Genomic DNA, 15,601 nt, shown 5'->3' with positions numbered 1-15,601 from the left:
ACTTAAATAGTACACTGAAATGTAAAGAAAATAGAGGAAAATAGAAATGAAAACAAGCTAAATTAGAATAAGACAGGTTTAAATATCTGAATAGTTTTGGATTTTTAAAGGCGGCAGAATAAAGAAAAGTCTTGATTTTAAAAAGTAAGAGTTGCCGTTTTCTCTGATTTTATTCCAGATATAAGGAGCATAATAAAGGCTGCATTCGAGTAAATGTATGTAATGATCTGAAGCCTGTTCCAGATTTTCATTGGATGCTTTTACCTAGCCATTAATGACTTATTATATATAAATTCAAGATTTCATCGTGTAAGCGTTCTGTAAAAGCACCAGTATTCAACCGTACAATATCTTGCTGGCCTTTGATTTCCTCCCCTTCACATCACAGCTCCTCAACAACCTCCTTTACCTCGGCGTCTTTGTATAGTCCTCCTTCAGCGGGTACAGCTGCTCCTCCACCCTGTCCCAGCGCTCCAGGCAGCTCCACAGCCAGTCGGGGTTCACCACGTGGAGGTGCTTGCAGCCCTGAGCCTGACGGACCTTCTCCGTGCCTGGGGAGGGGGGGGGGGGATAAGAACAGGTTTAGACTTCAAAATCCATCAGCCATCAGCCAGTGGATCCATCCCTTTCATAGTGTACAGATCTCAGTGTTTCTCATCTCTGTATTTACATTTGTTTAATTTGTACCTGTTTGTGTTTACCCAAATGCATTCTGGGTCTGCTGGATAATTAACAGAGTCTTTCAAGGAGAAAATTGTCCATAATTGTCTGAAATGATTCTAATTTTGGAGAGTAGTGTGTAATGATTTAATAAGTCTTTTTGATGTTAGACACAGGATTTATAGTCAGGATATTTGACAGTAGGTTGTATTAGTCTGTGTTTATCTGCTGTATTTACACTAATTGATAACTACTTGTGTGTGTGTGTGTGTGTGTGTGTGTGTGTGTGTGTGTGTGTGTGTGTGTGTGTGTGTGTGTGTGTGTGTGTGTGTGTGTGTCTAATATGAGGAAAAAGCAGCAGGAGTTTGCATCTACAGATCTGCTAAATGTTATGTATCACCTTACAACCGCAGCTCATGTTATTTTTCATTCAGCAGTTACTGTAGCATGCTATAGTGCTGCTAAAAAAACACAATTCAGTGATACAACATTATTATCTTTCACAGTTTATCATTATTATATTTAAATGGTGTTAAATAGGGTCATTCGAGCTGATAATAACAACAACAACAATAGCCAAATATACCCGTTTTCCTGAAGGGTACTTGTTGCTGATAATTATAATAATACAAATATATATTTAAATGAATAATCATTGATAATTACAGAGCAGTAAATAACTCGGTCAGCCTTCTTATAATAATCAAGCACTAATTCTGTTAAAATGTGTCCCTGAAACCCAGAGGCATTTTGCTTTTTAAGGCTGAATTAAATCGGTAAACATCAGTAAAGAAAACACAACATAAATCTCAGACTTCTGTACATCGGACAAGGTGAATATCTCGTCCTGAAACCATTTACTTCCAGCAGCCCTCCCGTGTTTCAGTGACCTAATGCTCACGTTGCCCTGGTTCCTTGTTTGGCTGATTTTTCCTCTCCTTGTGATGATCAAGACGAGTGATTGCCAAGTGCCGCTCACAGCGGGGCTGGCTCCCACGGCAACAGCGCCACTTCCTGTGCTTGTTTTTCCGAAGATAAACTACAGTTTGGTAGCAACGCAGGCAGGAATCCTCTTCTGGGGCTCTTTTGATTAAAATAGCTTTCTCTGAGCGGGGAAGAAGCTGCTGTGACATTCTCACTCTCACAGGGAGGAGGTGTTGTGTTGTGTTGGCTTGTGTCTTGTTAATGACTGCAGCCGGGGTGACAGAAATATGCTCAAAAACATGACATAGTATGGAAGCCTGGTTTTGTCCAGTGGCTCAGTCAGTAGGGGCTTGGACTGGGAATCGTACGGTTGCCGGTTCAAGTCCCCGAACAGACTTGAAATATGGAAGGTGGACTGCTACTTGGAGAGGTCCCAGTTCACCTCCTAGGCCCTGCTGTGGTGCCCTTGAGCAAGGCACCGGACACCTCCAATCCCCCCTCCCCATTGCTCCTCGGGCGCTGCACAATAGCTGCCCACTGCTCCTAGTACTAGGATGGGTTAAATGCAGAGGACCAATTTCCCTGTGTGTGCTCTGCAGTGTGCATGTGTGTGACAATTAAGAGGGTTTCATCCAGTACATATTTAAGAAAAGTGCAATAATCCAAACTGCATTAAATTATTTTGGACATTTTCTAAAAAAGGAGAGTAAAAGAAAGGATCAGAAATCTCAGTCTCAGTGTCAGCCTGCTGCCTGCCACTCGTCCCCCGGCAGACCCACCGGACATCCATCCCCTATTTACTCTCCGTAAGCTGTCTCTGCCGTCTGACCAGACATCTGACCCCATCCTCATATCTCTGGACTCATTAAACCCTTTCTGACCAACAGAGATATTGTTTTCTGGCAGCACTTTAAGATTTTACGCGGAAAATCTGCATTTTGGTTTGAGGGCGCACGCCCCCAGGAAGAGGGAGCAGCTGTTTGACCGCTTTTAAAAAACAGGTTTACTCAAGGCAGTAAATTACTCTCACCATGGATCTTCAATGTGCAAAACATGCCTCCTAAGAATACATATTTTAATAGAAGTCCTCTCCCATTAGGGGAGAAGAACACAGCCTCCAGCCTTCATGCTTGTGTATTGTCAGAAAGCAGTGAACTGTGTTTCTGTCAATCAATGGCGGTTTGATTACAGGAAGAAGGAGCGGTCTCAGGGAACTGTATGGAAATCAATTTTAAGCACTCATTTGTGAAGCTGTAATAATCAATTTTTGGATACCAGCGTGCAGAAAAGCTTCCAAACAAGCCACCATGTGAGGAGCTCAGAGGTCCAGACCCAGCACTCGTGCAAAACCCAACAACACAAGCTTTAATGCAACCATTATTGATTCTAATCTTGGTCCAGATGTGTTTTGCCATAGCCATTCAATGTACTTACATGCCTACAATAACCTAGCAGTAACCCTTTAGGTAGCAGAACATATTCAGATAGCCTTCTGCACAACACAAATGATTCATAGGGAACAAAGCAAACACAAAATCCAGGACGTTAGCACGCTGCTATCAGCCTCACTGTCTGTATACCGGGCCAGAACTGCATTACGTTACTTAAGTAGATGCCAGCAATTTAACAAGGTCCCCCGGTAGTCCATATGTTAACCACAGCTCAGGACACTATTAGATACTAATAACTGCGGTGACATTCAATCTCAATTACCTCTGCTCATCTAGAGTTCTGACGAAGGGTTCAAACACCAGTATGTCAGTCACCCTGGCATTTGGACAAGCTGTAAATGACCTTTCTTGAATGCTAGCCTCATTAGCAGAGCATGGCTTGCACCGTTTACAAAAGGTTCTAGCACCTGGCTATTAAAAAAAGTGCCCAAACTATATTTGCAGGTCAGAAAAAGTTATCAATGTCGCAATCAGTCTTCAAAATCCAGTTTCAGAAAGTCTCGAATACTAGAGTTGCTTTGAGTACTGGGAATAAAACCATTAAAAGGTCCAAAAGGGTAAATTCATTCATGCACGTTGAACAGCATTTCTACATACCGGCTCTCGCGGCGATGAGATGCGTCGTCCGATTGGGATCTTGTGCGTTCATAACCAGGTTCTTGCCGATCTTGGCCCCCAGTGCTTTGGCGTGGTAGTGCTCGCGGGTCCTCTCCATGGGGTAGTTCGTCGGGTAAAGTCCGCTGAACACTATCGTCGTGCCCTCCAGTGTTTTGCTTTTCAGCTCCGGGGCAATCTTGCGCATGTCCGGCGTCTCAGGCGCCTCCTTCTTCAGGAAGGCCTCGTACCGTGCGTAGTACTCGCCGTGGATCCTCTCCAGAACCTCCTCCAGGTAGATCAAGTGATCGTCCTGGTCGACGTCCACTTCTTCATCGTCCTCCTCTTCCTCCTCGTCCTCCATGCTCTGGTCCAGCAGCTCTTCCCCCATCGTGACCCCAGATTGCTCACTGTTCTGGGACTCGGTTTCTGGTTCTCTTTTATCCGAGCAACCATTACCCAGCTCGGGGTCTGGGAGAAGAACTCCTGAAGGTTCTGCCGATTCAGAACCTTCACTTTTACTTTTGCTTTCCACTTCATTCGCCTCTTCCCCATGGTCCTGCTCGACCTCTTCCTGCCCAGATTTCGTATCCGCCTTCCCTTCACTGTAACTCTCTGGTGTGGAAGGCTTGTCGGTAATGGAGTCATTGTCACTGTCACTGGAAAGGTCAAAGTCCAAGTTATTGGACTCACGGGTCGGCGCTGATGAGTTTGAACCCTCCTGAACCTCTTTTGTAACCACTGTCCTGTTGCTATCATCTTCCGTGACATTTGTTCTGTCGCTAACCTGAGTTTCCCTCGACGCCGGCCCGGAGTCTGCGTCAGTCTCCGACCCTTTACCTTTCCCTGACTCGTCCTCCACAACCCCTGTGGGATGTGTCCGTTCGTTTGTGGCTACTTCCTGAGATGCTGTGGACTCGTCCTTGGTGGAAACGCTTTGGTCTTTCTGCTTTTTCCTGGGGCCGTTGTTCTGTTCGTCAGCGGCAGGCGTACCGTCTGTGCTCTCCGCCGGTCGACTTGACGCGCCTCCTGCTGGAACAAGGCAAAGATATTACAAATCATTCAGAGAAACATGAGTCAGAATCCATTTCAACAGCTACAGATGAAAGGCTTCTGGCATAATTAACATCAGATATTCCCCTCCTGACAATAATGGAGCTCAATTGGGTTCAATATTTGATTAACAACTATGAGAATATATAAATTAAACAATATTTGAGAATTACTAAAGCTCAATTCATCCCAGAATGTTTATTTGCCCTTTTTATTTTCATGTTTCCGTAGTTTATAGGACTTCCTTATCACTTAAAATGCCCTTTTTCAGAAGTTTGCTTTACTTAGTCCTTTTCTAAATAACACCTTATCTTGACAGCAGTGATGCCCCTTTAACTACTTTTTCTCAGTTTTGGGGTCCCAATACTTAATAATATTTACCCCACTGACCTATAATGGTAATGCAAGACTATATTGCAGAGTGGGGTTAGGGTTAGGGTTAAAACAACACATCCAGATTTCAAGTAAGCTCATTTGAAATCCCTTTTTTGAGCCTTTCTATCAACACAGTTCAGTTCCTCACCGCCTAACAGCATATAACCTTGCTGGCAGTAAAGGTTATGGCCCTCTTCACAATGTACTTTATTGCATTTACAGATTCCGGAGGGTCTGGAACCCTGTGATTATAAACCTTTTAGTAATAACCTTCCTAACATTTCACACTACTTCTCTCTTCCCCGGGGAATAACCCAGAATCAGGAAGAGCTGCTCATGTTGGCAGAAATCTCCCTCTGAGGCAAATCCCAGTCCTCCGGGTACAGCGAGTCATTCCAGTGCAAGTGAGACTAAAAAGCGTGAATTTAAAATTCTGCAGCCAACTCAGAATAATCCATAAGACGTCTGACACAAACAGTCAGTCAGGATGAAGGTTCCTGGAGGAAAGCATCGCTCCATTTTAAGTTAGAAAGATGTAAATGTACTTGATCAACTTTTGCATCAGTGATATTAACAGTAGTGTAGCTACAGGGCTGGATGGATCGGAAAGGGCAGTAATAATAATCTGAGGAGGCGTAGCATGGGACTCATGACGAATGCATCAGATTAGACTGTAGGGTTTAGACAGTTGAATAAATCCTTAAAGACAAATACCTCTTAGAACTCCTAGACTTGCATTGTTTGCAGCATCTCAATATCTTTTAAATATCATCTTTATATCGGTCATGCATATATTCTTATATTACACTCAGGGTTTTCTCTAAACCAGGTATCAGGGTCTCTGCTCGTCTCTGCGCCCTCAAACCACAATGCAGATTCTCCCCGTATAATGTTGAAGTGCTGCCAGAAAACAATATCTCTGTTGGTCAGAAAGGGGTTTAATGAGTCCAGAAATATGAAGATGGGGTCAGATGTCTGGTCAGACGGCAGAGACAGCTTACGGAGAATAAATAGGGGATGGATGTCCGGTGGGTCTGCGGGGGATGAGTGGCAGGCAGCAGGCTGACACTGAGACTGAGATTTCTGATCCTTTGTTTTACTCTGCAATATATGACTCAGGAGCTTTAAGACATGAAAATACTATTATTTTCCGCTTCGCTCTAATCGGATTCACCTGAAAGTGGGCGGGGCCTAATTTTGGCGGGATGTGATGTAGAACATTTACTTGGACATGCACACAGACTTGTTTCATGCATTTCTAAGAATGTAAACACATTTTTACACGGCTGCATCATTCTCTATCTTGCATGAAGCTACGCTGCAGAGATGGGCTTCTGTATTTGAAGCAAAAGGAGTTCATTTTATGCATGCCTGTAGCTCCTTTCTGTGTCCAAGTGTGCAGCGAATACCAGGTCCGCTGCTGAGACTGGCAGCTGTTATCCTAACATGTCATCAGTACAACCAGGACTTATCACTAATTGATGTGACAGCCTGGTAGTCGGTGTAAATGAGGGGGTCCTACAAAAGGTCCGCCAGAAGACTCGCTGCCCGGCTCCCAGCAGCTTGTTTCCTGCTCTGATAATGAAGAGAACAACACCGCGAGGCCAGCTCAGAGGGACGCCCAGAGGTGGAGGTGCTGGAGGCCCGCGCTATTGATGTTCATTCACGGGTGCGTTTGATTCATGATGAGGCGGGTGGAGAGGTGTGTGTGGGCTCATCATGTAACTCAGCATGCTGGCTGCACAGTGATACAGTGTTGATGACTGTTCAGCGCCTGACTCCAGCCTCACTGACTCTGTAATACATGATGTGACAGAGGCGCCTAATGGAGCCATAATTAATACCTTATGTACACAGCAGGTCAGTCTATAAAGATGTATCGAGTAAATGAGTGCTTGAAAAAGCAATATGCTGGATTTTGAATTGCTGTGAAGAATGACAGATAAGGATAGGAAGAATTGGGTTCAACCAGTATAGAACTGTTTTTTTAATGGGTAAAGGAGCAACAATAAACAGATTATATTAGGTTAGGTTATTAAATAACATTATTTTAAATATATATTTTTACTTATTATTATTTATCTTATTTTTATTATTACAGATTTGTTTCTTCTTAATTATTATTATTTTTTAAATATTATTAATCAATATTTTAAATAATTAATCTGATACAAAAATAAATAAATCTAACAAAATATCCTTAAAAAGAGCCATACAATATTACAGTGATGTCTCAAATACATTTAGAAAACAGCACTTAGACAGTAAGCGAGGCCCTGATGCATTCCCAGTTTAATATTAATGAATTGCATTGGATTCCTGCACAGTCTGCACAGAATTGGTCCTATTTTGCACTCTGTCCCTTTATTTCCAACTATGTGCTGGACTGTGGAACATTCTGCACCATAAACTCATAACTGCAGGCAGAGATTAGAGAAGCTAAAAGTGCATTTCAAAGTGGAGTGTGCACAGTGCTGGAAATTATACAGTTCATTCTGGCCCATTTAGACCCTCAGTGTTGCATAAACCGCCGGCAAGTTTGTCCTCACAGAGTCTTCGTACAAAAGAAGTTTGAGTACTGACCTTTCTTTGCCATCTGAGCTTCCCTGGACCCGGGGGGAGCGTTGATGTCGCCCGTGCCCTGGAAGTAGATGTACTTCTTCACAGTGATGAGGTTAGGGGCGAACTTCCACACGTCCTCTCGGTCGTCGATGATGGAGACCATGGAGTCGCCACAGGGGAAGAGATTCCTGTAGGGAAGAAAAACACAAAACAGCTGAGTTTAATAAACAGACTTTTCCAGACAAACACTGCAAGGTTTTTATTTATCTGTACGTGGCTGAACAAATGGAACGGACAGATTTCAGATCAGGTAACACAAGGATTTTAGCCTTTGCAGACCATTTACATGCACTGAAAACTATATAACACACTACAGGAAAAGGAAAACACCAACATGCATTATAGGACCTCTTGATGCTGGATACAAACGCTTACAGAAGAAATTATTTGTTCCAATCCAGCAGATATCCCATCCTGACCTTTTAAGAAAGTCAAAATGAGACACACTCTAAGAGTCTCTTAAACAATGTCCAGAAAGTGGATCTGTGCAGGGTAAAAACACACTAAACTCCAAACGATTTCTCCAAATGTCATTATTTGAAAAGACAATTCCCACCTTAGATTCCCCGTCTTGGAGAACGGGTCGATGCATTCGTCTCTGGAAAGAATCCGATGAGAGAAAAGCTTCTTTTCAGGATCCAGAAAACCTTAAAAACAAAAAATGGAATATTAAAGACGGATGTGGATAAAAAGAAACAATGCATATTTGATATATTCCTCTTCAAGGTCGCAGAAGGGGTTTCACTTTCTTTCAAAGAAGCATGTGTTTTATTTCCACATCATTTCTATTGTACATCAACATAAATACTCTCTCTTTAAATTAAACATTATTTGGAGTTTGCTTCTTCTAGCAAGGACTATTTTATTGCCATAGAGGTGAGGAGGAGAAAAACAACTCCCTGAAACTGCTGAGGGTTTCAGACATTTCCCCGCCTCTCCTCCCAGTATCTACTCCTTAAATTAAGCATTGAAAAACTCTCTCTGGCTCTGTCTAAGTCCAGGTATAAACACAGATAGACCTTCCCTGTAGTGGTCTAGAGTCTCTCCTTTACCCACAACATCTGAAACCCTGCTCAGAAACGTGCAGACCTCCCTGCTTCAGAGCCGGGAGTAAAATCCAATTCAGAAGGCATACACAACTTTCATCATATGGAGGCCGAACAGTGAGGCTGCTTCGATAAAATACAGTGTGATGACAGAGCACCCTGAATACAACCCAGCCTTCAATCACACACTGAAATGAAGCGTGCAAACTACTTTATATTCATTACTTATTGAATTATATTGTAGTCTAACTTATTCTGTAGACACATTTTTAAACTGTGTCCTCTCTAAAGATTATTATCACAATTAATTGAGCTGGTGCAAAACCTTGTTTACATGCTGCTGTGACACAACGACTCCCAAATTGGCAACAATGAAGTGTATTTAAATCAGTCGTCCGAAGCGATTTGCAGTAAGTGCAATAAACCAGGAACGTACAAACAAAAATCAACGTGTATTTATATTTATATATAGTTACTATTATTTTAATATTTGCTTCAAATAAGCTAAACCATTGGAAGTGCTGCTGCATTACATTCAAATGGTCTAAACTCTTTCAGTGATATTTTTGGGGGGATTTAAATGGCCGAGGTGCAAGCGAAAAAGGTGTGGGGTATACATCTTTCTACTGTTAATATTTACATTTGGATTTTTGATTCATGTGCTGTGCCTTTTTTCCTGTTGCTGAATCAAAACACACTCCTAGTTTAGGATCAATAAAGTACATCTAAATTAATATCCATATATTTATCTAGAAGGAAATCAACTCCTCTCACCAAGCAGCCAAATGCCTCTAAGACTGGGCTGGGGATTTGGAAGGTAATTAATGCAAAACTGTAATTGGCTTCACATGCATTTCATAATGTAGCACCACATGTGAGCCAGCATAACCACAAATATATGCAGACACCTCCCTCTCATGGACACAAATGTGCAGTGCAAGAGGCAGCACTCATTCATATAGTCAGTGTTTAGAGTGTGTAAACAGTGCTGTGGAGTGTAAGAGGGATGAGTGCATTACCAGCGATGGTGTGTGCATAGAGGCGGCTCCCGAACGTGAAGACGTGCAACTCGTAGAGCTTGGCGATTTTCTCCAGGAAGGCCTTGCAGTGAGGCCGCAGCCGGGTGTGGAGCATCGGCTCGCCTCGGCCCAGCTGGAAGTGGAAGATGCCCTGGGGGAAATCACAAGAGGTGTGACTATCATGATCAGGACAATGCACAGATTAATGGCCCAACAAGTGTGATTATAGCCCCTTCAGTTCAGCAATATCTAAACCATCAATACTCTGAATGCAAAAGAGGAAGTACTTCTGGTTATTGTTTGAACTGTACTGTCACAGGCATTGAAGAAAAGGCAATAGCAAGCTAACACAGATGTAAACCATATTTAGCATTTATTATTGATGCATAACATAAAGATCAAGGAAGGGAATCCACTGTGATATTTGATGTTCTTTTAATGGAATAATACACTGAGATATCGGGATACATAACTGCGTCATCTATATTAATAACACTAAGCAAGGGCTAGAATTTCACAGAGCAGTAAAGTTCTTGGTTAAAGAGGAAAGTGATTTAATTTGCACACAGGGGTTTATAAAAACAGGTTTGAAATGTGGTTATTTCATTTGGAATATTTATTGAATTAGATGTTTGTGTGCTTTATCGAGATGTGTACCAGATTAGCCAATGCCAATTAGGCATCTACAAATAACAAGCAGACAGCTTCAGTAACTGTAAGTCCATCAGTGGAAGACTTTAGTTCTAGGCCCTGAAGTTTCCTCTCCATCACATTGATTTAGGAGCAGATTATTAGCCATACGATGAGACGCTACCTTGTTGGACATGCGCTGGCAGTGCTGCTCCGTGGTGTGGATCAGGGTCTGGTCCAGGTCCACCATCAGGACCAGCTTCCTGTTCCTGTGCAGCCTCTGCTGGTCCTCTCTGCCAAGCTGCTCCGCTTGCTGTGGGAGCGGATGCAGAGAATTAAATGCGATAACAGGAGCAAGCACCGCGTTTATTAAACTACCTCAGTGCTTTTTTCATTTCCGTATCTACCCACGGCAGCTTTTTTAAAACTTTCATATTTATATATGATATCTATCCATTACACTGAACGTTGCTTACCTATGGAAGGATAAGTACAATTCAAAGTCAGTCTATAAATGGCATATGGAATTTTAATTAACCCTGCACATTTTTCCACGTGTCTCCATCATGTGACTCACCTCCGAGCTGACCATCAGCTCAGGGACACTGTGCACCATGGAGACGGTTGCTGTGGAGATGGGAATTTGCTGCTTCCCATTTGTGCTCTGCAGCCTGAGAAGGAAAGAGAGAAAGAGTGGGAGTCAAGCGTGTTGATGTTTGAGTATCTCTTAGGTGCTTGATGAGTAAGAGGAATAGCGACTTAGCAATGAATAGCATAGGAAATACTACAGTTTGCTGCTAATTCGGCAGTTATTTTAGACTGACTTCTTCTATTAACATATATACCTGTTATTAAATGGCATATGAAAGGCTTCCCTGCTGTTTAATGTCTTCATTTAATATCAAACTCTTTACCTGAAACGATATCCTTATTTTATCTGAGATGCCTGTTTATTTTACTCTCGTTTTACTGACTTTATTTCTTTAAATCCAATAAATTCAGTAATAAATGGAGCACGTTTCGACACCAGGTGAGTCTGAATACTGGGTTTATGAGCAGAGTGTTGCTCAGCTCTGTGTCTGATCACTGGTGCCACCTGATGGCATCAACTAATACCAATCTACCACAAATACTCCGGTGTAAAATTGCAACTTCTACATTGTTTCTGTAGGGATGTTTTTGCAACCAGCTCAAAGCACCGCGAGGGTCAGTGAGCCAAAAATAAACAGGAAAATGTAAACATACACGTTTCTGTTTAATTGTATAAAAGTGAGAGTGTGTTTGCATGTCTTACTGCGTCAGGTCCTGACCACATTCGGCACATAGACCCTTCATTACTATGGGATGGCTGCATTCTTCTATTCTGATGATGACACCCCTGGAAAAGAACAGAAAACACATGTTGAATCCTGACTTATTGGTAATGTAAAGGTGCATTAGTCCAATCATTTAGCAGGATGAACATTAAATATACCTTTGCTTTGTGGCATGCTCAGCTTTGGTGTAATGGAAGTGTATTAGTTGTGAAATGTTGAAGCACTTCACCTCAGATTAACTATGAAGCTTTAAACTATTTATTAACTGTTGCTTTGAATGACTGGGTGTAATTAAGGGAGGGTTCTAAATCAAGTAAAATAAATGTATATGTATTTAAAGAAACAGCTTGTCATACATTTGCCTTTTTAGTAATTAAGACAGAGTTAACATTTGTTTTTAATTACAAATAAATCCCTTTTGCTACTCCGTTTGATAGTTTTGCTACTTTTTGGGAACACATATTCACTTTAAGCGGGGAATTTTAGGAGTTAACAAGGAGCACCTGAAGGCAGCATAACTTCATATCAAATTATTGAAAGTTTTGAATATGTGATGAAAATCTTAATCGATATTAAAGGGATGTTTATAAATGTGGGCTATACATCTTCTCAGAAATATGTTTCCTGTTAGAATACGCGTACAAGCATTACTTATTTTAGTGGGACTGTGAGTAAGTACCTATCAAAATACAGCTTGTACACATTTCACACATGCAGGGAAGTCTGCGTCAACGTAGCAAAATCACACCAGTTTTTGCGACTTCAAAATAAAACCGTAAACATGATTTGTCTGGTACTGTGAAGTTAAATATGCTAAACAGGGAATTAAAAATGAATGTAATATTTGCTCAAATTCAGAATATATGGTATTTTCATCTACACAATAACTTATAATACTGATAATGTCGGAAGACAAACTTTCTAAAAGAACACACTTTTATTTTGAAGGTGTTGGCCGTAAGCGTTTGTTTATCTGAACGGACTACGAGCAAACGGTATTATTACGCCTTCAAAGTAAAAGCGTACCCATGTTTGGTCTGTTCCTTTGCTTTTAAATATGCTAAACAGAGACTTGAAAAGTAATGTAATGTTTGCTCAAATTCAGCTTATTATTTGTCTTCCTATTTTGTTTTCCCACTATGATTTTAACGGATTATTATATCAGAAAACAAACTTTTCTCTAAGAACTCAGTTTTATTTTGAAAGTATTGGCTAAAAGCGCTTGTTTATTTTGACTGGCTTGACACAACTACGAGCTGTTGTTGATTCGAGTGCAGCTAGCAAACAAGCTAACTGTTACTTAGCATTTATGAGCAGTGTTATCATATAGCTAGCCTACGTTACACTGCGGGAGAAGTGAGTAGCATGCAAAGTGCTAACTAAACTACACCTGACATGTTGCCTTTAGCCTTTACAAACATGTGAGGCAGGATAGCAAACAGCTACCGTCTGCTACCGGCCTCATTAACAAGGCCCCACTGCCACTGACTATTATCAACCCCAGGAAAACATTTGCATTAAATAAATGCACATCATGTAAACAAACATCTGGCTCTTTTTCATTTTGTAAATCCTGCACATGTTGCACATTACTGCTCCACGTGACCTCTTGTTAAACCTGCCCTGCCCTCGAATTTGTATGTAGTAGTTGTCATATTTGACTATACTCAGGTTATACTCACAGTATTATATTTAATGTAAATATTGTGTTTATTTTTTAGATGTTACAATAGTCTTAAAACAGCTTTTATATAAGCACTATTTATTTATTTTTTGCTACGTATTTTTATTCTTTTCTGTGTGTTTCACTGTGTGTTTCACTGTGTGTTCAGATGCTGTTTTCAAACCACTTGTTTTCTGTGTATTTTTCTGTGAAAGCACTTTGTAACTATGTTTTGAAAGGTGCTATAAAAATAAAGTGTATTATTATTTATACCAAAGCAAATTCCTCGTATTGTCTTTATTCTGAATGTGTTACAAGGGTCTTAAAACAGTCTTAACATTGTTTTTAAATCTCTTTAGCAATGCTACGTATTATTCTTTATGTGTCTTTGAATGCACCATTTCCAGTGTTTCCTTATTCGGTGTATTTCTGTGTTATCATGTTTAGGTGCTGTTTTATAATTCACTTACTCTCTGTGGATTAAAGCACTTTGTAACCATGTTTTAAAAAGTGCTGTATAAATAAAGTGTATTATTAGTATTAGTATTTACACCAAAGCTAGTTCCTCGTATGTGTAAAACCTCTTGGTAACAAAACAGATCCTGATTCTGACCCCTTCTTAAACCTGCACAGCTCTCCACTTTGAATGTGTCCTTATTAAATATATTTGACTGTACTCACATGATCATATTTGGTGTAAACAACCTCTCTTTTTAAAACTAAAACCAATGATTATCCACGTTTCCCACCACAGTGACTCACCCTGGAGGAATCACTTGTCCCAGTTGACAGCACAGCTCCTTCACTACTCCAGCACGGTCTGCTTTCACCTTTTTCTCGGGTAGCCTGGCTGTTTCTGCCCCTTTATCCTGGGCTATAGGAGCGCACAATGCTAACACAGAGTCCACATTTACAAGAGAACCAGGCTTGACTTTCCACTCCAGCAGCCTGAGAGGGATAGCCGTGATCGGCCAGCGAATCTCAGCCACCTGCACCACGGGGCCCTCGGCTGAATCTGCAGGAGGGTCCTCCATCTGATCCAAAAGAATAAGTAAATCCTGTCGTTTTTTCCGCAAAGCTCCCCTATAAGTCCTCGCAATGCACCATTAAACCCTGCAAAACCACCAGCATGAAGAGGAGAATTTCAGGGGAAATGTGTTGCCGATTTTAAACACTGTAGCTTCCAGTCAGTTCGCTCTTCCCGCCCGTAAACAGGAAAGCGCAACACTGCAGCGACACGGGTGACAACTGCTTCCGGTGGAATAAAGCCAGCCACATGGAAACACATTTCAAAATAAAATGCCATATGAAATACAGCGCCTTATGAAGTTAGTGTGTAAATTACTCATTACAGAATACTTTAAAAAATCACCACCTAATAAGTCATGTGCCTCAGATAATATACTTTTAACACTGTTTCAGTACTGGATTTCCCTGCATTACAATCTTATTTTGGAAAAAACAAGTAGAAGTACTCAGATCTTGTACTTGAGTAAAGTAGAAGTACTCAGATCTTGTACTTGAGTAAAGTAGAAGTACTCAGATCTTGTACTTGAGTAAAGTAGAAGTACTCAGATCTTGTACTTGAGTAAAGTAGAAGTACTCAGATCTTGTACTTGAGTAAAAGTAGAAGTACTCAGGTCTTGTACTTGAGTAAAGTAGAAGTACTCAGGTCTTGTACTTGAGTAAAGTAGAAGTACTCAGATCTTGTACTGAGTAAAGTAGAAGTACCAGAGTGTAGGAATACTCTGTCACAGTAAAAGTATTCTAAATGTTCCTCCAGTGAAAGTAGAAAGTACTCTCCTCTAAATGTACTTAAAGTAGTGACAGTAAAAGTAGTCATTGTCTGATTGGTCCATTTCAGAATAATATCTCTGATATGTTTTATAATGATTGATCATTAAAGTGTTCTCAGAGCTGGTAAAGGTGCAGCTAGTTTGAATGGCTTTGTATACTGCAGGGTAGCTGCTGGATTTACTGCAGGTGAACTACAGTCTGATTTAAGGGAGATTATATTTACCATCGTTAATCCTAATCTGAACCTGTGAATTGAAGAGTCGAAGTATAAAGTAGTATACAATGGAACAACTCAAGTATAGTACAAGTACCTCAAAATTGTACTGAAGAGCAGTACTTGAGCAAATATACAACTTTTATGTTGAAGGCCAATGTTGGTTTCCGGTTTCGCTCTGGTTAAATTCCACTACTTCAAACTGACAGAAACGCACATGATGCGACACATTACGCA

General features: G+C 41.0%; 1 protein-coding gene across 2 annotated transcripts in view; it reads right to left on the bottom strand.

Annotated features, from left to right (window-relative positions):
- The window catches only part of ctdp1 (CTD (carboxy-terminal domain, RNA polymerase II, polypeptide A) phosphatase, subunit 1), a 62,415-nt gene extending 47,848 nt beyond the window's left edge, over positions 1-14,567 (bottom strand). Inside the window, exons 1-9 of one of the 2 annotated variants that reach the window (XM_063900036.1) lie at positions 14,116-14,567; positions 11,669-11,752; positions 10,952-11,045; positions 10,559-10,687; positions 9,745-9,895; positions 8,236-8,326; positions 7,641-7,807; positions 3,633-4,661; positions 410-551 (exon numbers count right to left, since the gene is read on the bottom strand). In XM_063900036.1, the coding sequence (XP_063756106.1) occupies positions 410-551; positions 3,633-4,661; positions 7,641-7,807; positions 8,236-8,326; positions 9,745-9,895; positions 10,559-10,687; positions 10,952-11,045; positions 11,669-11,752; positions 14,116-14,387 (2,159 nt within the window). In that variant the 5' untranslated portion in view covers positions 14,388-14,567. The remainder of the gene's footprint in view (positions 1-409; positions 552-3,632; positions 4,662-7,640; positions 7,808-8,235; positions 8,327-9,744; positions 9,896-10,558; positions 10,688-10,951; positions 11,046-11,668; positions 11,753-14,115) is intronic. The other variant, XM_063900037.1, reaches the window with a different exon arrangement.
- Between the last annotated feature and the right edge of the window lie 1,034 nt (positions 14,568-15,601).

Source organism: Eleginops maclovinus, chromosome 13 (genome assembly GCF_036324505.1).
Source record: "Eleginops maclovinus isolate JMC-PN-2008 ecotype Puerto Natales chromosome 13, JC_Emac_rtc_rv5, whole genome shotgun sequence".
NCBI classification, from domain to species: Eukaryota; Metazoa; Chordata; class Actinopteri; order Perciformes; family Eleginopidae; genus Eleginops; species Eleginops maclovinus.
The sequence above is the reverse complement of the archived record's forward strand: the minus strand, read 5'-3'. Positions and strand labels throughout refer to the sequence as shown.